Raw genomic sequence first — 24,038 nt, 5'->3', positions numbered from 1 at the left:
TATGACCTCACATTTGGATGCAGCCAATCACCTGTAAGCATGCTCTCATTAACAATGCAGGTCCCACAGATGAGCACTGCATCACAGGGCATGATGGTCCCGTTGCTGGGGATGACGATGACATCGCCGGGGACCAAGTCTGTGGACAGGGCCTCCTCTGTTTCTGTACAGCAAAAACAGAAGACAAAGAGAGAGAGAGAGGTGAAATAAAACCAGTCTGTCTCAGCAGATCACTTATTACCCATGCTTCCTTGCACAGGAGTGCTGACTCATCGTGACTTTGGCCACTGCACCAGGCTTCCTGATGCAGGTAATCCAGACCTGCAGCAACGTGATCATTACAAATATACTTAGATGTACTGCAAAAGCATATTCCTCACTCTGAGCCGTACCGTTTTCACCCCTGTAGACTGTAACTCGAACAGTACTGTGTGCTGCCACCATGTCGTGTAGCATTACATATTGCTGTAAAACAAAAACAAGAAAAAGTTCATGTGAAGCACAAATAAACATTCTCCTGACCAGGCAGCACAGATAATCTAATAGGCATATAAAAACACACACATTAACTGATAACAGACCTCAGTTATGCAATCAGGAATTTAGCATCAACCCTAACCTTGAATACGCCCCTATGCTTGATAACTCTAAAATGCAACTTTATACTCGTCTATTTGTAGAAACAACACAGAATCAAAATGTCCATTATTAGTGTTACTATGTTACAGTAAATGTCTTTAGTTTTATTATGCATGATTCATCAGTGTTTGTTATTCTAAAACAAGAAAATTTCATTTAAAATGTAAAAACGTTTGCTTAGAAATGACTGATTATTTATTTAGTTTACAGGGGGACTTTAGTCTTTAATAAATAGTCTTTGATTATTATTAGATTATTATTATTATTATTATTTTAATTCTGTTTAATTAATTGCGATATAATTATATTTATTATAGTTTATTCATACATTTTGTATTTTCCATGTCTTCTTAAAGTATTTACGTATTTAATCATGTATCAAGTATATCATAAATATGTGGTATATTATACAAAATAGTATAGAATTTTAATATAGGTCATTTATCAGTTAATAAAGGCCAAAAATAGACTGAGTGTGTGTATGTGTGTGTGTGTGTGTGTGTGTATGCATATGTGTATATGTATGCGTGTGTACAAACACATACATTTTTTTTCTACTTTTCTAATTTAATTCTAAGGGATTTTTTCCTTTAAAAAAAAAAGCAATAGATAGATATATTTATTTATTTTTCCATTATAATTTTTTTTTAAAGGGATTTTTGTTTTTAATAAAATAGTATTTTAATAATATTCAATATCATTTATTTTCTTAATGGGGAATGTTCGTCTTTAAAATAATATTAAAAAATTATTAATACTACATTTAAAATAATATAGAATGCAAAATGATAGCATGTATAGTATATAATTTTGTATTTTACACAAAACGGAATTTTAATATTGGTTATTAATTGGTTAACAAAAGGACAACATTTAAATGTATTTATTTTAATATTTAAAATGGCACAGAACACAATTCAATTTATGTATAATAAACTATATAAAATACCATGTATGTCTACTTTGTACAAATATACAAATACTTTGTATAATATACAGAATAGCATACAATTCTAACAAGCCATTAATCAGTTAGTAGCCAAAAATAATCATCGACTTGTCTCTATTGGTCAACATCTCACAAACCAGTCATCCCAAAATGTAAAAATTAAATCAAAATTTAAAAATGTAAAAAGTTCTGCCCTATATTACTCACTAACTATTCCATTCCACTCAAAATATAGCAGCACGGAAATAAAATGTTTTGCGGATGCCGTTTTAAATGGTTTTACTGCTTACCTTTTTAATAGTGTAGAGAGAGGTAGCTATTGATATGACTGACATGACGACTATGGCCATTGCGTAGTAGTAGTATGCATCAGTACACCACAGGATAACACTGAAGAGCTGGAAGATGTAGAAAGGATTGAGGACCTGAGAAAGAGAGAGAGAAAGATGGAGACAAGTATCAGTTCCTTTATTTCAAGTTCCTGAGAAGACATATCCACCAGAGCAGAGTCAGCAGTGCTGTGTCACGCTGTTCTCCAGCCAGGGTCAGTTTCACATTTCACTCGTACCTCCTTAATTAGCAGCTTGAAAAGAGAAGGCACTTTCACGTCTATTTCATTCAGTCCGAAAAAAAATCTCCTAAAAAAAGAGAAGACAAAAAAAAATGATATATTGACCAACAAGTCAACTTTATTGTTGAGCCCAGCAATCAACATTCAATTCCAGTTACAGCATCAGCTAAAAATGACAAACTCATAGGTTTCACCTATACTCCTGCTGGTTTTTGTTGAGCCCGGCGCTGTGCTTTGAGTGAACGGATGAACAGGTCATGCTCAGATCTTCCAGGCCTCTGCAGAACAGTGAAGGTTTAGGGCTTCACAGAGCAGAATTTACACAAATCATCAGATTCAGACTATAAATGGGTATGTTTCCTTACTTCAATACTTCAAAGTTCTGAATGGAGTCGTTCCAAAAGTATTTAGTGCTGTGGAGGGTAAAATAACGTCTCTGCAACACAAAAGAGAAAGAAAAAGATATTTTCCCACTCACAGATAAAGCCTAACTATATGGTTTGCAAATACCAGAATTTGTGGAAATGCAGAATCAAACTGATGATACCGGCACATGCTGGTCCTCTGGACTCCTGGTGATTTTCCCAGGGGCAGAGTCAGAGGGGTTGTGGGCGTGGTCATTGGCCTGAGGGGAGGCGTTTTCAGAGGCCAGGTTGTCGTAAGGGTCCTTCCCAGGGGCCTGTATTATCCGAATCTTTGCTCGAAACCACTGCTTGAACTCATCCTGTGGACAAACACACAAACAGATTATAAACAAACACATCTTAATGAAAAAAAAGGTTGCAGAAAATACTTTGTAATGGAACACAAACTGTGCCATTACACACCAACATTAAAGAACTCCAAAGTGATGATTGGCTAAAAAAAAAAAAAAAAAAAGGCTTGATTGCTAGCATTCGTGTTACAACACAAACAGATTTACAGCACACCACTGCACTATAATTATGCCTGGCAGCAATTCACAAATTATCTGCCTCAGAGTCGAGGGTTATCTACCAATGAACAACAGCATTATGTAATTCTTAAAGTCTATAAAGTCTTGATACTAAAATTAGGGCTGGGCGATATATCGAACGCGATGATCACGCACATCTAGTCAGTAAAGCCGGTTCCGTGATTAGTCGTAAATCTCCATCACCTGCTTTCAGATGGAGCGGCATTTAAAGAGATAGTTCATCCAAAAATTAAAAAGATGTCATCATTTACTCACCCTCAAGTAGTTCCAAACCTGTATGAATTTCTTTGTTCTGCCGAACACGAAGGAAGATATTTTGAAGAAAGTTTGTAACCAGGCTGTTTTGGGGCACCATTGACTTCCATAGTAGGAAAAAAAATTACTACGGAAGTCAATGGTGCCCCAGAACTGCTCTGTTTCCCACATTCTTCAGAATATCTTCCTTTATGTTCAGCAGAACAAAGACAAGTTTGGAACCTTGAGGGTGAGTAAATGACAGAATTTTCATTTTTGGGTGAACTATCCCTTTAATACACAGCCGTAGTTCACTGACGAGCTACACAATATCTTATTATTTTAAATCTGTTTTTAACCTCAATGATCTTAAAGTAAGTGATTTTGTGGTGGCTGTGCTTTAAAATTCAATTATTACAATCTTAATTTAAGTGATGAAGGATTTTGAAATCTGACAGTAATCAGTGTTGAGTACTACTGGTTAATCCCAATTGCTTTAAATGTTTAAAAATTATTAACAGTTAAAAACATTCATTAGAAATTTAGAAAAGTAATCAAAACATAGTCAAATGTAATTAGTTAGATTAATAAAGTAATTGAAATAGTTATAATTCTTATTACATTTTACATGGGGTAACTTGTAATCTGTAACCCATTACATTTCCAAAGTAATCTTTCCAACCCTGTTTATATAGTGTCCAAAAATGATACAAAATAGCATAGAATTATAAAATTGACCATTTATCAGTTTATAGCCAATATCTGAAAACTAATTATCAACTGATCTAAAACATCCAAGCGTATCCAGATACTATACGGACACAAAAGACAATGTGAGGTGTAAGAGAGCCCAAAAAGTTGAGGTTTAATACATACGGTGCTTCGTAAGAGGGCAACGTCTGCGTCTCTGACGGTGGTCCGTTTGCAGGTGGCCTTCACGCACCATTCAGGCATCCAATATAGCAGCAGGAAGAGAAAACCACCTGTACAGAGACCACCCAAACCCACCAGAACCAGCTTCCAATGGCACAGGCGAAACCCGCTCAACTCCTGGACAGAAAGAAAATCAGCTCCTGTGCTTTATAAGAGAATAAAAAGGGCAAAAAACAGATGGAGAAACATACCATCTCATCCTCCAAACCCTTGTTGACGAACTTCAGATCTTCCTTTTCCATCCTGATCTTTAGTCCTGCCTGGATAACTTCTGCTCTCCTGCGCACACACACACACACACACACACACACACACACAGAGAGATCACACACTAAGAGAGTGTTGGTGTGTGTGTGGTACAGAAAGAATTGTGTGAGGCCCAACAACAGCTGTTATACCATTGGATTGTATTGACAACTAGCTGACCTGAGATGACACACAATCATGTGCACACATAAACACAAACACTCTGAGAAGAACTTCCTGTGAGTCACGATCCTGAGCGCTACAGCTGAGAGCTATGCTGAGAGTGTTCTCAGACACACATGAGAGCCAGACAGCAGCTGGCAAACCAGTGAGACAATTTGACAATCAAACACGATTTTTTTGGCACAAAGGGCTAATAATTAATTTTTACCTACCAATGGTTGGTGAATTGACAATTTACAAGTCATAATTATTTCCTATCACCTTATTGGTTTCATATTAAATTTTCATTAGTTACCTTTAAGCATCATATTCAATTTTACGCTTATATTAAAACACTGTTTTTGGATTGAGGGGGTTTTAATAAATAATGAATTCACATCAGCAAAGGCTAAATTCATGTTGAAAAACAAACAAACAAAAACATCCTAGTAGGGGTGTGCGATAATGACAAAATTGTATCGATATCTTGCTGAGAAATTAACTTTTCCAATAGGTGTAAATAGATTTTTACCTTTTATGGGCCTTTTTACATTTATAAGGCCAATTTCTTCTAACCTAATTAAATGTATGCATTTTGTTTTAAATTCTTTAAAATCAATACATTTTAATAGTAAGACACTATAAGGCTGTTACCAATCAAATGAAATCAGGATCAACAACATTTGTGTTTGCAATGCAGAGGTGGCACAGAATCTGCATCTGTAGTGGCATTTAGATGCATTTACAGGACATGAATGCATTTAACCAGCAGTTACAAATGCATAAATAATGTTTTTGAATACTGATATTTGAAATTATTTTGGGGGGAGTGGAAAATATAATGTAAACCTAAAATCGCCAGTAGGTGGCAGCACATCAATGCACGAGTGCGTCATAGGGCCCTATTTTAACGATCTAAGTGCACGGTCTAAAGCGCAAGGCGCAGGTGCACTTAGGGTGTGTCCGAATCCTCTTTTGCTAGTTTAACGACAGGAAAAACGATCGGCGTGCCCAGCGCATGGTCTAAAAGTGTTGCCTCTATTCTCTTAAAGGATTAGTTCACTTTCAAATTAAAATTTCCTGATAATTTCAGTGCAGCTTCAAAGGGCTATAACACCTTTTCAACGTCATTACATCATGACTGCGTATCGCCGAATAGGCGAGCATGTGTGTTTATAAAGCATATACATTTTTATTCTCTTTTTTTAAATGGCCGATTGTTTCGCTAGATAAGACCCTTATTCATCGTCTGGTATCATTTGTAGCCCTTTGAAGCTACACTTAAACTGTAATTTTGACCTTCAACCGTTTGGAGTCCATTGAGCTGCACTATATGAAGAAGATTCCTGGAAAGTTTTCATCAAAAACCTTATTTTCTTTTCGACTGAAGAAAGAAATACATGAACATCTTGGATGACATGGGGGTGAGTAAATAAAGAAATTTTAATATGAAAGTGAACTAATCCTTTAATGAGTCATGGGTGTGTTTGGGGCAAAACATGGAATAAACCAATCAAGAGTCTCATCTACCATTCCCCTTAAGAGAGAGTTGCACTCGCGCCATGGTGGATTCGCCATTTACACGGCGGGTTTTGCAGGCGCAAAGACTGAACACGTCTCTAGAGAGTAAACGGATCTGCTCGTGCGTGAGCAAATAGGTAGCCTTATTCTGATACATGCAATGACTATCCATTATGACATGTAGACATTTTTAAATTTATGAAGCTTACACAATAATATTCTTTTACATTGTAATCCTTTCATTTTTAATGTTTAGCATGTTTGTGTGCTGCTGCGTGTTCCTGTGTTTGTAATAATTGAGTCTACGTGCATTGTGAACCTGCCTATATTCGCATATTACTAATGCACGCTTTAAATAACAAAAAAAAAAAAATATTGTGCCATTGACTTTTATACCAGGTTTCAGTTGGTCAATGTCGCAGTCTATTCCAGCTGCCTCAAAATAGCAAGGCGCCAACAATGTGCTTGAACACACCTCCTTTTCAGACCAGCACGCCCATGCACGCACAAATGGGTGCAAATGCATTTGCTATTTAAACAACGTGGCGCAGGAAGTGAAAATGATAACTGCATAATGCTGAAACTAGCAAAGAACACTTGTGTCGCGCCTGGCGCACCATTTGTGTGATAGGGCCCATTGAGTCATTCATTCAAACGATTTGTTCAAACGGCTGATTGATTCCGTAACGAAACAGTTACTCAAAGACGCAAAATCGTGCTGAAATTTGGAGGAAAACGCCACTCTTCGTGTGATATTAACTATCACGAGATATAAACATAAGACATAAAAATCATACAAGGGCATTTTTGCCCCCTTACCTTGAATTTAGGGGGAAATGCAAATGCATTTTAATTGACATTAACTCTAAATGTGCTCACGCAGTAGTCTAACCTACATCATGTAGTGTTTGCATGCACTCTCTGCGTATTTTTGTTTAGGTTTTGCGATTATACTTGATAATGTCAAAGCGCATATCAATTATGAAATTATCGTAGATATATTGCATACCCCTAAAGCCTAGAACATTTATTTAGAATATAGTTCAAAGATATCCCAGTTACAATATTTCCAGCCAGACTTTGAAACTGAACTGCTCCCATCCCTTACATCATAAGGGTCAAACTATCATTTTTACAATTCAAATTCAACTTTATTTGAAACAAGTTTATTTGCTCACCAAAGTCCCTTTTATTCTCATTTGGTGCTGACTGGGTGTTAATTTTGGACCTTGGATGCAAACATTGAAGATGAGAGAGATTAATGGTGAAATATTTAATGACTGTGCAAGTGCAGTTGTCTTGAAGATTGACAGGAATGTACAGCGAGCTGTGTGTGTGTGTGTGTGTGTGTGTATAACCAAAGCTCTCTGCAGAGGAAAAACAAGGAGATCAGAGAAAAACACTGGGCTCAGTCATTCAACAGGCTATTTCCAGCTCTCATAATCATTAGACAAATTAGCACAATCCCGTCATTCTCACTACAACACACCAGCTGAACAAAGTATTGGCCATAAATGATGGCTTTTCCCTCCCTGCGTAATACGTATTTCCTTGTAATTTACAATATTTACCCATTTATTCAATATGACAATCATCTTGATTTTTGTAAGAGTTAATCTAGTGAGGCTTGTCAAGCTTGACATCCTAAAATAAAAAGTCTATTTTATAATTATGATTTTTTGCATCATGATATTATTTTCAGAACATTTAACCCCCAAATTCTCAATACAAAATGTTAGAGGGAAAAAACTCATCATCTAAGCTAAAAAGTTACATTTTTCTTATTTGCAAAATATAAATATTTATACATTGAAGTCATTTGTTTTACTGCTTCTAACTGGTTATGATTTCAAGGAGGAAAAGTTATTTGATTTTATAATACAGTAACAAAATGCAATAATTTGACAATTTTATAATGACATACAGTAAAAATTCATGAGGAAACTGCGCTAAATCACCAAATTCTGATGGTCACACATTTATTCTTTACTCCTGCAGAAAAACAAGCAATATAATTTTTTGAAAATTTTATTCAATTTCAAATTTTGAACAATTGATTTGAAATTTTTAAATTAAAAATTCAATTTTGGCTGAAATATGATGTAAACATTTATTTATGAGATTGATTCATAAACAAGAATTTGGAAAATGTACAACAAAAATGCCATAAAGACTTTTTAAAAAAATTGTTTGTTTATTTAAAGTAATCTGCTTTCATTTCTCATTAATCCTCCCCCTGGCCAATCAGAATGTAGCAGAAGCTCTTCACATTAGTATTAGCCAGTCATCTGCATGCTCTGCTCTTCTATTGGTTAGCCTCCGATCAAATCAAACATCTTGTCCTTAAGAGAAGGTTAGCTCACGCTGAGCATTCAGACACCAATAAAAACACCCTGACATTATATGCCCATCAGAAATGTTTATCCAGTCTTCTCATAAGGCTCCAAAGGTACTGAGGTAGACTGAGTAGTGAGCTCCCTACATAGACAGCACTTTAAGGCAACATAAGCATTGTGCACAATGCAAATGCAGAATAAATAAAATAAAAAAATAAAAAAAGGAATGGAGTAATTAAGCTACCTATACAGGAGAAATGCAGAGTGGCTGCCAACTGAGAGCGTTCCAAATCAGTTCTTATGAGGTTTGCATGATGGTTAGGATGCTTCCCTAGAAGGCCACTCACTAGGTTTTGGAACCGAGCTCCAGCATGTTGCTCGGAGGGGACGGCAGGGAGGAAACCAGCCCCGTGCTGGTGTGGTCACCTCAACAATAGGGCAGCAGGGAGGCAACATGGCGGAAAACAGGGAAAGTGTGTGAGTGTGTGTTAGGCAGTCGGGTGTCAGTGGTCATGCCCTGCTCACTGTTCCCTGCCCTCTGCCCCAGGCCCTGATCTTATCAGCCCCCCACACCCGTACAACACACCACAGAAAGGGGAAACCCAATTCAGGACCGACCCTTCCTACCATTTTCCCTTTCAGGAGCAGCGCTGTATGGCCACATTCTGCTCTAGGCTACAATTTATACGCAAATTGCAAGTGCAACATGCTGCACTTTTTTAACTTCCTCTTGAGCAGACTATACTATGAATGCAAGGAAACACTGCAATCATAAACCTGACAGGCCTATTTACCCAACCCATATCAATTTGTCATGCAAGTATGCAAGCAGTCATTTAGAAGATATTTCTGACGAAATCCGAGAGCTTTCTGTCCCCTCCATAGACAGCCATGGAACTACCACACTGTAAAAAAAAAAAAAAAAAAAGTTGGGCAAACTTAAAAGTTTAAGGCAACCAGCTTCAGCATATTTTTGAGTTTTCTCAACTTTTAAGTTTAGACAACAAAAAGTTGAGAAAACCCAAATCTGCTGAAGCTGGTTGCCTTAAACTTAAGTTTGCCCAACTTTTTTTTTTTTTATATATAGTGCAGGTTCAAGGCCCAGAAAGGTAGCAACAACATTGGTAAAACAGTCCATGTGACATCTTTGAGCACTAACGAATTCTCGTAGCTTCATAACATTACAGCTGAACCACTGATGTCACATGGACTATTTTAACAATGTTCTTACTACCTTTCTGGGCCTTGACCGTGGTAGTTCCCTTGCTGAAAAAAATGGAAAAGAGTTAAACTTCGTAAGTTGTGTGCACAAGGCCATAAATCTGGCACCTCTGCCCTGAGACGACATACCTATTTTCTAAGTTCTGTGTGTTCATTTACTTAAATTAAAGTTATTTCATATTTTGCTTTGGCTTATTTAGCCTACTTAAACTGTTTGTTAACAGTTAAGCTCATTGCACACTGAGTCCGAAATTTTCGCGTGTGTTTTTCCAATTTTGTGAAACCCCAGAAACTCGAACCTGATCCAAATTTTTTGGGCGGTCCTGGTCAGAAATTCGGGTGCGGGTTTAAGAAAACAGCAGGGCTCTAATTCCAAGTTTACTTCAGGATGTCAGTGGCTCAGTTTGATGCTTTGCTAGCAATACTAGAGCCACATATTAAAAAGAAGACCACCAATTTCTGTGAACTTAGTGTGCAAGGATCTATATACATTGCTTTGTGCTGCGAGACAAAGTGGATGAACTTGACAATAGTCATTCTGAATTTTGGCGTTCGCTTGTATGGTGGCTCTGAATGGTCAAAACACCTCAAAATGCTTGCTACAGATGCGAAAAATTATCCAAATTTTTTTATGATGGACGAAAATTTCAGAGACAGTGTGTAAACATGATTGACGTAACGTGAGGTCGTATTTCGGACTAAATTTATTTCATGCTGATTTTAAATACGTCATGAAAATAATTATTGGCTGAATTTTATTTTCAAGTGGCTGCTAAAAAATAAATGGCTTAAATGTTAATAAATGCCTAAAATGTTAATAAATGGCTAAATAAAAAAAAACTAGATGGAAATCGTTGTAAATGTTAAAACTGAAGTTCACAACATTATAGTGTACTGTCTGTATGAAAAAATATATTTTCATTTTGAGATTTGCTAAAGGTAGCATTTACCTGTTATTAAATTATTAAGTTTAATAATAATAATATATTTAAATTAAATCATATCTTTAAAGATTAACATTGAGTGTTAGATTACGGAAAAGATTATGTTAAGGCACAAAAAGGGTAAAAATTAGCATGCACAATTAAATACACAAAATCAATGAATATCTCCAATATCAACCAAATCTTCCATCAAACATAATACAATTTCCAATTTAAAAAGAATGCTTTTTCCTTGTGTCATTAAGCTAAGAAAGCTTGCATTACATTATAATGATGTAGAGATTTATTAGTTTGTCTAACTTGTATCAGTTTGTTGAGCAAATTGAAAAGGTTAAGTACAATTCTACAGCATGTTAGTTGGATTCTCACCACCAAACCGTTTCAACTTATTCATAGTGAATGGCCTAAAACTGACATTATGTAAAATCAACTCAATTTTTTTTTTTTTATAGTAAAGTATATCCAAATCAATAGTGATTATATAAGTCTCACCACAGATTTTAAGGGCCTTTTTTTGGAACTTGACAGCTCCAGTTTAGTATAATTTGCTTTTGTTGTATCGGAAAGGGGCAGCAGAAAAGTAATCAAAGGAAGGTGATTTTGAACACAGCAACATTCCCTTACCTTCAGATTCTGGGCGCTGTGGCCCTGGGCAATCCCGTCACCTATAAAGAGGCCTCTCTCTTTTACGTTCTTTCACTGCAGACCTGGACTCCTAAGAGAAAACAAAAGAGGAAATCTTAATTAAACTCCATGAATCACACAGCCTTCAGTCTTTTAATGGAAGAATTATGTAGGTCTCTCAAGTGTGAAATGTGAAGAACATTTTGAAAGATTTACCGAGTGTTTCTAAGCAGCTCACAGTGAGAGAAAACATTAAAGTGACCAGCGGTCTGAGGTTTTCACTTTCTTGGATTTAAACGTCTGAACAAAGACACTAAAGAAATGAAATAGAGAAGGGCTCTGTCTGTACATTAACAAATCAAACAGTGTCTGGATGGTATACTGGCAATTTGAAAAACAGAAATAAGCCACAGCTCACAAAAACGCCAACAGCGCAGCATAAAGCCCACAAGAAAATTTATATCATGATGAGCGCGTTATTCAGAACATCTGACTCTGTATTCATACAAAGACTGAATAAAATAAAGGTCAGAGAGGTTACCATGCCATCCTGTGCTATGGGGGATGGGACTTTACTGATAGACTTCACCTCATTGGTTAGACATCCTTTACCATAATTTACTAATGAATCATTCAGTGTTTGTGAAACAGACCTGGACTCCTAAGAGAAAACAAAAGAGGAAATAACTAACCTATTCTCAACAAGAACATCTGGCACAAAATGCATTTATGACAAATCAAAAATCATCTGAGAAGACCTAGTAGCGATTAGTGCGAGCTCTGGCAGATTGAGCCATTTTGAATCTAGTCCATCAAATAAAAACTTATTAAAAAAAATTAATAAATATATATATATATTTTTAAAAACAGCCTCATGTAAGAAAGTCTGTCAGCTAGATTTCACAAGGCCTATCTGACAAACTCGTCCTAGATGTACGGCTTTCTGCCATCCCTGCAAATCGATGTTGCAACCGCTGAATCAGTATTCTGCAGGAAGCTCCGTTTACAAGCAGTTTCACAGGAACGCTTTGAAACACATGCCGTTTCAGAAGTTTCCAGAAGTGAAAATACCCCCCCACCCCACTCAAAGACATGAGCTAACAATGTGCAATGACCTACTGATAGCCCTCACGATAATTCATGGAAGCCTTCAGAGGGAAAAGTCATGTTTTGGGTTTAATGCGGTTTCTTCATTCTGTTTTGTTTCCCACTGCATTGGGTCACCATCGCTTTGACCTGAATTCTACTCCTCTTTTTGGACAGCATGACTCCAGTATCACCGTGTTCAAATGTTTAGAAGGAAAATACTTAAGAACAATGACGGAACAGTCTCATGGCATATTAAGGGTTTAATAATTAGATGACCTAAACAATGGAGTTAACTGCTGGGTTAATGTGTCACAATAAAGGTGTGCTTGGTTGCATGATTTAGTCTGGAATCATAAAGATAAAACTGAGCAGGAAAAAGGACATAAGGGTGAGAAAAAATGTAAGTTACAAGAAAACAACATATTAAACTTCCAGATAAATTAAACTGGTAAGTTATTAATTTGACCTACAAGGACAGTTATAAAAAGATGAATGCCTAAACACTGATTTAACAAGTTTATCTCACAAAATTCAACAAAAAGCACACACTGAATAAAAAATAATCATAATCCCTCATTTTTCTCATCAGCCTGTCTTCAACATTGAACATAAAACACACCACAACATTTATGGGATCAGAGACTGCTTTGTGGATGACAGATGTCAATTTTGGACCTTGATCCAAAACAACCTATAAAACTATAATAAAATCCCATAATTATTGTGGTAGTACCATAGTACAGTGATGACACCAAATACTTATCACGGTACTGAATAATTACCACAATATTCATATAAAAATGTTATTCACATGATATTCCAGTTTGTTAACTTATTACAGTAGCTGTGATTTTAAAAATGAAGGTAAAAGCTATTTTGAACATTTGATGGAAAGTCCATAATTATGAATTTACAGTACAACCTGTAAAGAAATAACTTTGTAGTAACTGTGGTATTTTGGCAGACAATACTGGAATGTGGTTTTAGTTTCTGAAATTCTTCTTTCAGGTCTGCAGTTATTTATCATACATTAAACGTTAGCCTTAATATTCAACATAATTCATAGGAAATACGCTTCCACGTCATCTACTAAAAACGTTTTAAAAAACAATTGAATCTCAAACACCGACAGCTTGACTCTCAGCTGGACAAGCGGTTCACTAATTCATGGGCACATTTCTTGCCATCATTCGCGATCCAGAGAACAACAAATGTGTGCTTTTCTCAAGCATTTTTGAAGTGATTCTTCAGTAGTCAAAGACAGCACAGAAAACAAAAACCCTCTAATCCCATCGTGGGCAATAACTCGGGTCAAAGTAGTGAACGAAGGAAAGAAAAAAGGACACTCTCCTTATATTTCAAAGCTCTTGACCATGAGAAATTCTCAAAGAACGCTATGTTGTGAACCCGTTTAAGATGGTTCTGACGTGATGGTTTAGTGTCTTCAAGTGTGTAAAACCAAAAATAATAAGAAAAACAAACACAATATCATTCATATAATAATATTTAAAGTAAGCGCAAGATAAATAAATCCATGCATACCTGGAAAGTTGGTTTTATCTTCTCCTTTAGCAATTATCGAGTTAAGTGCCTAGTTGATAAATCAAATTTACTACCAAAATTTCAGATTCTCATACATCCCACGTCTCTTTTATGCAAGCTATCAAGGCTTTTCTTGTACTTCGGTTGACTTCATAGCTGAGGATGATGGCATCGGCCCATTTAGTAAGACTGGAGAAGAAAGAAAAAAAAAAGATGGAGCACAGAGGTGTAGCCTACCCATCCAGAAAGAAGCGTAAAAACAAAAAGATCCAACAGAAAAGGGGACCAGAGTCTAGCCACATGGTCTTGAATTAGCAACTCCCATTGTCAATGCCGCTTGGGAAAGAAAAAACTAAGGAAATTCAAGAGATTATGATTTTACCACAGCCTAGAGTAAACTACCCTTCATAAAAGTTTGATCTGATTTTAGCTGCAGTAAACAACCTTTATCAATCCGGAAATATACTAAGGTTAAACAAGGTCTATAGTAAACACAAATGAAGACTTAGTACACTGACAATTAAAAGAGAAAGAGAGAGCATTTAGATGATGAAAAATAAAAACAATCTAGCTGTCAGACCGTTTTACACGAGGCAGTCTGATTAAAATAATTATAATTGAAATAAAAGAAAATCGAGCTGTCATACAATCTTACGTTAGCCACTCTGACTGAAATAAAAAAAATAAAAATAAAAGCTAAAATGCTCTCTGGTTAAAACAGTTTCTCTTCAAGTCTTGTTTCCCATTTTTGGCTGTAATCTGTGGTTTTGGTTCACACTTTGGTACCAAATTCGACATAAATTACTATTTTAATCCAGCGTCTTTTATCGCACCTCCCATGAACAGAGTCGGTTTTTTTTTGGGGGGGTATTTTAGGTAAACCGCATACGGATGGCTAGAGAAATCTTGTCCATTTCACTGCCGTCGAGGATTCTGAGAGCAAACACTCAGAAATCTGCACAAGGGACTTGCACCATGTCACGATATGTCACACTTCAGCTCTGATTCAACACTGGCAGACTTTCTGTCATACACAGTTGTCTTAGAGCACGTCTGCTAAAAGTATTCTCTGAATAATCTCGGCATCACCTCAAAGCTCTTCGGGACATGACAGCAAAACCGCACAGGTAAACTTCTGAATTCCAGTTTATCCATGTCAAAGATATAACCCTGGAGTATAACGCATTTTAACTGAGTAACAGTCAGTCACTTCATTCAGAGTGATCCACTTTTGGTTCCATGCTGATCATATCAGTCGTGGCCTAATGGATAGAGTCGGACTTGTAACCCGAAGGTCGCAGGTTCAAGTCTCAGGTCCGGCAGGGATTGTAAGTGGGGGTGTGAATGTACCACGACTGAGATGAGACCCTTGAGCAAGGCACCGAACCCCCAACTGCTCCCCGGGTGTGTGTTCACGCTGTGTGTGTGTTCACTGCATTTAACCCGTCCAAGTGCACACACACAGCAGAGCACAAATTCGGAGTATGGGTCACCATACTTGGCCACACGTCACTTCACTTCATATCTCTTTGCTAAAGATTCACTAACATTTAATGCTTTTTTGAGCCATGCAAATCATAATATTTACACTTCACACAAGTGTTGCATTGTTTTGAAAGCTGTTGTGAACCCTCCTGCCCCATATAAACTACATCCATAAATGTCTGAATTGCGACGCTACACTTGACTTCTGCAGTCAAATAGATGCAAATCTTTTTATCCTGTTAATAAAATGATGATTTCTCTTTTTTCAACATTAATCAAACTAAACTTAAAAGAACACTCCACTTTTTTTGGAAATAGGCTAATTTTACAACTCCCCTAGAGTTAAACAGTTGAGTTTCACCGTTTTTGAATCCATTCAGCCGATCTCCGGGTCTGGCGGTAGCACTTTTAGCTTAGCTTAGCATAGATCATTGAATCGGATTAGACCATCACTTCAGTCTTCAGCATCACACGATTCTTCAGAAATCGTTCTGATATGCTGCTCAAGAAACCTTTTTTTATTATTATGAATGTTGAAAACACTTTTGCTGCTTAATACACAGCATTTGTTTGAAATAGAAATCTTTTGTAACATTTTAAATGTCTATGTCACTTTTGATCAATTTAACACATGCTAGCAGAAGAAAACTATTAGGCGAATTCCTCTCTCTCAAACAAACAAATAAAAAAATACTGACACCAAACTTTTAAACAGAAATGTACTTGAGACTCATTCTGTACCCAAAACACTGATACCTTCAACCCACCAGACTAAGCAAAAGATGCTATAAAACACCCAAACATCTGTGCTTTAACAGTTTTAAATTGTATATTTTTATGTATAATAAAAATTTGGAAAGGTCCATACATACACAAGACTTCACACAACTTCTTCGGTCTGAAACCAACATGCAGAGACAGATTATTTGAAGCAAATCCAAAGTTCAACTAATGCAGCTAACTCTGCAACAAATTTTTGCTTGAAACATGTTTGTGCTTATATCGACACGCAGTGAATGACTGACAGTGATGTGCATTGAGATGCATGCTAAAGGTGTAAGGAAAGGAAAGGGAAGTGGTGTGTGGCCAAGTATGGTGACCCATACTCAGAATCTGTGCTCTGCATTTAACCCATCCAAGTGCACACACAGTAGTGAACATACACCCGGAGCAGTGGGCAGCCAATGCTGCGGCGCCCGGGAAGCAGTTGGGGGTTCGGTGCCTTGCTCAAGGGTCTCACCTCAGTCGTGGTATTGAGGGTGGAGAGAGGGTTGCTTATTCACTCCCCCACCTACAATCCCTGCCGGACCTGAGACTCGAACCCACAACCTTCAGGTTACAAGTCCAACGCTCTATCCATTAGGACCCGACTGCCCCCTAAACAGCGAAGTGTATAAGCCTTAAAATTAGAAGATATAAAGGAGGACAAAAGTAGTCACTTGAAGATTGCCAATCATTAAAAAGACCAAGAAAGTTATGGAAAATAATGTGGAACAAGACCGATGGCTGCCCTTTGAGTCAAAGTACAAAAATTACAAATACAAAAGTTAAAATGCAGCAGCAAAACAAACATTAACAGTGCAGCTTGAGAATGTAAAACGTGGACATGAGCATCAAGTTTTAGGTTAAATTAATATACTTACACTACTGTTCAAATGTTCAGGGTCAGTATCATTTTGAAATATATATAAAATAAAAAATTCTTATTCTTCAGTGTCACATGATCCTTCAGATATCATTCTAATGTCAGCTACCCCATCAGGAATTTATGTTATGTTTAAGACAACCATTAATTAAAAGGTGGGGTGTGTATTTTTTTCAAAAACACTTTAGAAGACTGAGTCAGGCCGAGTCCTAGGGCTGCGCAATTAACAGCATGATTCATCTGCGATATTGAAAGCGATATTGCCTAGCTTGTTAGTGAACTACGGTTCTGTGTATTAACTGTTGCTCCATTTGAGAACAGGTGATGGAGATTTAGCGCCAATCACGGAACTGGCTTTACTGATGAGATGCGCATGAGAATCGCATGCGATTAATTGCACAGCCCTACCGAGTACCAAAACAAACTTGCAGCCAATCAGCATTAAGGGGCGTGTCTACTCATGATGCGAGGAGAGAGCGCTCATCAGTACACATTACAGACATTAGCCGAGCCAAGTGGCGACACAAAGATAGAGATGGTGGATAAAAAAAACAAGAGAGGAAAACTTCTGCGGAACAAAAGAAGGCTTACACTGTTGTCTACACCGGACGCGACCGTTGAAAATCATTTGAAATTTGTATTAATACGTCAAAAACAGAACTGTGTAGACCGTTTAAGGTTGTATATATAGCTTATACACATTTTATTTTGCCATTTTATGAAGCTCAATAAATTTAAATAAATTGTAAATACATATGAATTGCATTTACTTAATTTAAATTATTTTATTTGTATGACATGTAGGACATTCTTTTGTGAAATACAAAATAGGACGCCAGAATGACTCAGTCACCATTCACTTACATTGTATGGCAAAACGATGCAATTAAAGTGAATGGTGACTGAGGCTGTCAGTCCATCACATTCTGCCTAATCTTTGTTTGTGTTCATATGAAGAAAAAGTGTCCTACAGGTGTAAAAGGACATGAGGCTGAGTAAATGATGACAGAAAAAAACAAAAGGGCAACTAACGTTACCACTTTTTAAAAAAAAACGCTTGACGCAAATCCCAAAGCGGAGTAACAGACCACAACACCGTTACTGACTAAACAGACCGATATAAATCCATATATCAATCACTACAGCGTTACAAAACACGATCTAGTTCATTTCAGTGATTTAATAATGAAATAAACCCCATAAACTGACCGAGGACACACGAGGAAGAAATACAGGCAGCCATGACTTCATACTCTGACACATCAATGAAGAGTGCGTGCGTGCGTGTGCGTGCGTGTTTTAAATCGCACTCACCCAGAACCACCGGGAACGAGGATCACCTCTGGGTCATGATGAGAGCTCTAGGATCACGGACAAAGAGACGCGGGACTCAGCTCCTGTGTACTGCTGACAGCAGATGAGTGTGTGTGTGTACAAATGTGCCAAACTGCCCAGTTCTGCATGTACAGGAAATGATGCGGAGGATATGAGGTCACGGTGGAACTGCGTCAGGTGCGTGTGAGCGCGCGCGCGCGCGCGCTATAGGCCCATCTGGCTCCAAACCTCTGTGTGTGTGTGTGTGTGTGTGTGTGTGTGTGTGTGTGTGTGTGTGTGTGCATGTTTATGTGGTTTATGAGGACACAAATTTGTATAATGACATGGGTATGACAGAGGTATTACAATATGAAGGTGGTTTATGAGGACACTGCCTATGTCCCCGTAATTCAAAAGGCTTAAAGAACATACTAAATGGTGTTTTTTTGAAAATCTAAAAATGCACAAAGTCTCCTGTGAGGGCTAAGTTTAGGTGTAGGGTTGGTGTAGGGCAATAGCACACACAGTTTGTTCAGTATAAAAACCATTACGCCTATGGAGAGTCCCCATAAACCACAAAAACCAACATGTGTGTGTGTGTGTGTTTGTGCGTGTGTGTGTGTGTGTGTGTGTGTGTGTGTGTGTGTGTTTGTGTGTGTAATATAATATAAAACCTCTGATATGGCACAATGAAACGTCTCATTATGAAATAATTTTCTCTATTGATGATTATTGACACATTCTACCAGTATTTTGAACATAGGCCTATTTCATTGTTTTAGTGTTGAAGAAAATGTCCATAAACTTAATGGAAACGGTACTGTATTGTGGCAATTATGTTTTTTTTTGTACAGTTTATAATACTGTATGCACTATGAATCTTTGTGAACTTTTAATTAGATGGCAGATTATAAAATGATTTGCTTTGCTTTGTAACATTTGCTTTGTTGAATTATCTTAATACTGTGAGAGAAACATTAATAATAGTATAGGCAAAAATAAAACAGTTTAATATATATAAAAATTTAGCAAAATATCAAATTCAAAAGTTAATTAAAAACTATTCTGTTAAGAAATTACACATTATATGTTTACACAATTTATTAATTACAATATATTTGGCCTAAACAAGATTTACATTTTGATGTTTTATTATAGCCTATGTTTTGACTCATAAATGTTTAACTGTTTTAATGTATTTATTTGGAATATTTATGCTTTAATGCTAATTTTGGAGTAAAATATGTGACAGCGCGCCCCAGGTCTCCTCCATTACATTCTGATTATTATCAATAACTTTAAAAGTATTAAGATGTGGGAAGGAGATGTATTTGCAATTTTCATTTTATTTATTTATTTTTTGTATATCAATCTTGAGGGTTGATCTGAAATAATTATTTCAAGGTCCTCCTCAGGAATGTTGCATGACTTCTTCAGCAGGTTCTTCTGTGTGGCGTTCAGGATATGACATCACCACAGAGCCATGTGACTGCCCTGAGCTAATCCTTACTGACGCTGAAAGAGTAATCCTAAAAATGATCTAATCATACAAGCTATACTGCATTAACATGCCATATACTGATAAAAAGTGATAAGTCTTTATTATATTCAGATTATATAAGAAGATAGATTGCCAAACCTTCCTCTATTTCCACATTCATCTCTACTTCCTAGATTAGTTCACTGTCTTTAAGCCTAATTTTAAAATTACAGCAATACAATATCTGCCTTAAAATCAATATGATATGCAACCTGGGATAATTGAAAGTGGAGAGTAGAGAAAAAGAGAAAGCTGTATTGTTTGACTGGCGAGATGTAATACATAAGAATGAGTTATCTAGCTATTTGTCCATGTTTCATCTATTTGTCCGTTCAAAGGTCAATCTAACCTTTCAGACCTGCTGTTTTGAAAGTCAAAATTAGGTGTAACTAGTAACTGCTCTTCTATAATTTACATGTGGATGTGACTCTTTTTATAAGTGACTGAATAAATCAACTGTTTATCTGATTAGCCATGTTTTTGACGTGATGTTGGAGATCTCGTGTGTTTGTAGGATGTGGTGAAACCACAAAGGCATTGAAACAGAAACGATCCATTCAAAACCACACAGGAAATGGATGAACATGCAGCATTATGACGTTCCAATTGTCTTTTCTCGAATAAAAAAACAGAAATGGATTATGACCCTGAATTTGAATTTTGAACTCACTCCAGCTTGTTCTGCCCCTCGTAACAAGTTCAAGATGACGTACGTGCCAATCCAAAAGAAAAACAAGAGTCCTCGCTCATAACCACAGGTTCAGATGTTCTAATCCATGCTTCGGGTCAGATGTGCAAACAGAATTCCATCTCTTTAAACAAAGCGGACAGTTTGCTTTCATTTCTCCAAGTTCAAGGGGGGGGAGAGGATTAACTACAAACTCAAGCCCCGTATAGACAGACCACTCGCTGACGCCCAGGCCGAGTTCAGTGACATCAGAGAAGAGTGTTACGTCAGAGGCTCTGTGAAATTATGGATCAGCAGTCTGAGTTCATATGTATGTCAAAGAGCAAATTGAAACCAGTCTGAAGATGTTTTTTTCATGCACAAAACCCAATGAGGAAATTAATAAAAAATGTTTAAAACTTTACTATAGCTTAAAGGGATAGTTCACACCAAAATAAATGTCTTCACCTTCATGTAATTCCAAGCAGGTCATCATTAAATAAAAAAATATTAAAGAATGTGTTAACTGAAATACAGCTGAAATAAAATGTAAATGTTAGATGAAATACTAGAAATGTTGCCATAAGTTTAGGTTGAAGCAACAATATTATTAACTGGAACTAAATAAAAACTAATGCTGAACTAAAAATAAGATGAAAAAAAATTAAAATAGAACTGGAAATATGAAAAGCTAATTCAAAATATAAATAAAAACTATAATATTATATAAACAAATCTAAAATATCACTTATTCCAAAAAGGAGGAAGGAAATATTTTAAAGGCAGTGGGGACTAAACAACTTTGGACCCCACTGACTTTCAATTGGAAACAAAAAAAGGTGTTTTCTTTTGTGTTCCACAGAACAAAGAAAGATATACAATAACATGGGGTGAGTAAATGATGACAGAATTTTATATCTTTAATATCTCAGATTAGGAGGTCAAATCTGCACGTTTTTCAGCATGAATCTGCAGAATGGAAAATATACTGTACAGTTATTGTATATACTTAAAGTGTAATTAAATTAACCATTTTTAATGTTTTTTAATACAAAATAAAGAATTTGCCAATTGATCGGTGCAATAAATTGTCAGGAAAAAATAACCGTGCATATTGCTTTAAATTACTTTTTTTCCCACATCAATCTACACTCCACACACCATAATGATGAAGCAAAAACAGAATTGTCACAGCTTTGTAAATTTATTCAAAATAAAAAACTGAAATAAGTACATTGCATAAGTATTCATACCCTTAACTCAGTGCTTTACCTTCACCTTCACCTCCTCAAGTATGATGCAACAAGCTTTGCTTTGCATATGGCAATTATCTGCCATTCTTCTCCTCACCTCTTCACCTCTCAAGCTCTGTCAGGTTGGATGGGGGCAGACACATTTTCAGGTTTTTCCAGATTGGGTTCAATCCCAAACTCTTGCTGGGCCACTCAACTCACAATTCACAGAGTTGTCTATAAGCCACTCCTGCTTTGTGCTTAGGGTCATTGTCCTGTTGGAAGGTGAACCTTCTACCCAGTCTGAGGTTTTGAATGATCTGGACTGGGTTTTTATTAAGGCTATCTCTATATTTTGGTGCATTGAGCTTTCCTTCTACTCCGATGTGTCCCTCAGTTCCTGCTGCTGAAAAACAGCCCCACAGCATGAGACTGCTACCAGCACACTTTACTTTTGGGATGGTTTCTGCAGGTGATGAGCAGTGCCTGGTTTCCTTCAAACATGATGCTTGGAATTGAGGTTCATCAGACCAGAGAATCTTGTTTCTTATAGTCTGAGAATTCTTTAGGTGTGTTTTTGCAAATTCCAAATGTTTTCATTGAAGAGAAGATTGAGTCTTTCCACATCGCCTTAAAGCCCAGATCGGTGGAGTGTTGCAGTGATGTTTGTCCTTCTGTAGGCTTGTCCCATCTGCATATATGATCAACTTGACCATCAGCTTCTTGGTCACCAATCAAACCAAGGCCTTTCTCCATCAATTGCTCAGTTTGGCCAGGAGGCCAGCTCTAGGAAGAGTCCTGGTTGTTTCAAACGTCTTCCATAAAGAGTAACAGAGACTACATGCTTCTGTGAGCCTTCAATGAGGCAGAATTTTTTATGAACCCTTCTCTAGATTTGTGGCTTGATGCAATCCTGTTTCTGACCTCTACAGGCAGTTTCTTTTTTTCTCTCTCTCTCTTTTTTTGACCTCAGGGCTTTGTTTTTCTCTGATATGCATTTTCAGCTGTTAGCTGTAAGATGTGTTTGCCTTTCCAAATTATACCCATTCAATTGAATCTGCCACAGGTTAACTTCACTCGAAGTGTAACACCTACAAGCAACAATATTAATGCTCCTGAGCCAGTTAGGGGTATGAATACTTATGCAATGGAATCATTTAAGTTTTTTATTTTTAATAAATTTTCAAAGATGTTTGAACCCTGTTATTTGCTTTGACATTATAGTGTACGGAGTGTAGATTGATGTGGGAAAAAAAGTTATTTAAAGCAGTTTAACATAAGCCAGCAACATAAAACGTGAAAAATATGAAGGGGTATGAATACTTCCACAAGTCACTGTATGTGTATCTTCTCAGAACCTACACTATTCTATTAACAAACATGCAAAAGACGCAGAATGTGTAGAACTTTGTAAATGACAGGAATTTCTGTCATTCAGATTTTGCGTGGGCCTATTCACATCCCCAACACAAATCCACCAGGACAAGAAATGTCCTCATGTTCTTGACATACTCTAATCAACACATTGTTTTGCTATTATGCTTTGAGGAAGTCTAATATCCATCTGTTAAATCCGACTGACTGAGTTACAAAGAGCATGGGAGGCAAAGTCAAAAGCCAAGGGAGGTCAAGTCTGGATACCAACGAAGATGCTGAAAACACTCGAGGTCTCATTTATGCCTTATCTCAGGCTGCTGGGCCATGTCCAGTCAAGCTTAAATAAACCGGCAGAAACTATCAAAATAAAGGAAGTGACCTCCCGACCTGGCGAGCCTGCAAAAGGGTGATATTTCTTTTTATTAGGGCAGTCAATGTGACACCTCCCTTCATTTGTCTGTGTTTGGTATCGTCTATGAAAACGACAGGTCCGATAAGGTTTTCAGAGCCATCCCATTAATCAACAGCATGGCTCTGGAGAGGAAAGGGGACGACAATGGAAAAAGTCGTCAGCATGAATGACAGGGAAGTACCAGGAGACTTAGTTGCTGTGAGGGAAGAATACAAGTGTAGATCAGCCTTCTAAAACTGGTAACAATAGGTACTCGTATGAGAAACAGGGTTACATCATCTCTTTTGCTCTTCAAGTATACTCAAAAATGTCCATAAAAAACATGTCGGTGATGTTCACAATGACATAGATCACTTTATGTGAATTAGTATATAAACGACATCCAGTTTTACACTGCTTT

The 24,038-nt window shown here is 36.9% G+C and overlaps 1 protein-coding gene across 1 annotated transcript in view; it reads right to left on the bottom strand.

The window, feature by feature from the left end:
• LOC306856705 (polyamine-transporting ATPase 13A3-like) overlaps positions 1 to 18,555 on the bottom strand; it is a 32,757-nt gene extending 14,202 nt beyond the window's left edge. The window contains exons 1-11 of the mRNA XM_079396118.1: positions 18,411 to 18,555; positions 11,336 to 11,426; positions 4,473 to 4,560; positions 4,225 to 4,398; positions 2,707 to 2,883; positions 2,525 to 2,595; positions 2,354 to 2,437; positions 2,157 to 2,226; positions 1,879 to 2,013; positions 393 to 465; positions 32 to 163 (exon numbers count right to left, since the gene is read on the bottom strand). Coding sequence (XP_079252244.1) covers positions 32 to 163; positions 393 to 465; positions 1,879 to 2,013; positions 2,157 to 2,226; positions 2,354 to 2,437; positions 2,525 to 2,595; positions 2,707 to 2,883; positions 4,225 to 4,398; positions 4,473 to 4,523 — 967 coding nt within the window. The 5' untranslated portion in view covers positions 4,524 to 4,560; positions 11,336 to 11,426; positions 18,411 to 18,555. The remainder of the gene's footprint in view (positions 1 to 31; positions 164 to 392; positions 466 to 1,878; positions 2,014 to 2,156; positions 2,227 to 2,353; positions 2,438 to 2,524; positions 2,596 to 2,706; positions 2,884 to 4,224; positions 4,399 to 4,472; positions 4,561 to 11,335; positions 11,427 to 18,410) is intronic.
• Between the last annotated feature and the right edge of the window lie 5,483 nt (positions 18,556 to 24,038).

This window comes from Barbus barbus (assembly GCF_936440315.1).
Source record: "Barbus barbus genome assembly, chromosome: 37".
In the NCBI taxonomy this organism is placed as follows: Eukaryota; Metazoa; Chordata; class Actinopteri; order Cypriniformes; family Cyprinidae; genus Barbus; species Barbus barbus.
Note: the sequence above shows the minus strand (reverse complement) of the source record. Positions and strands in the feature narration are given on the sequence as shown.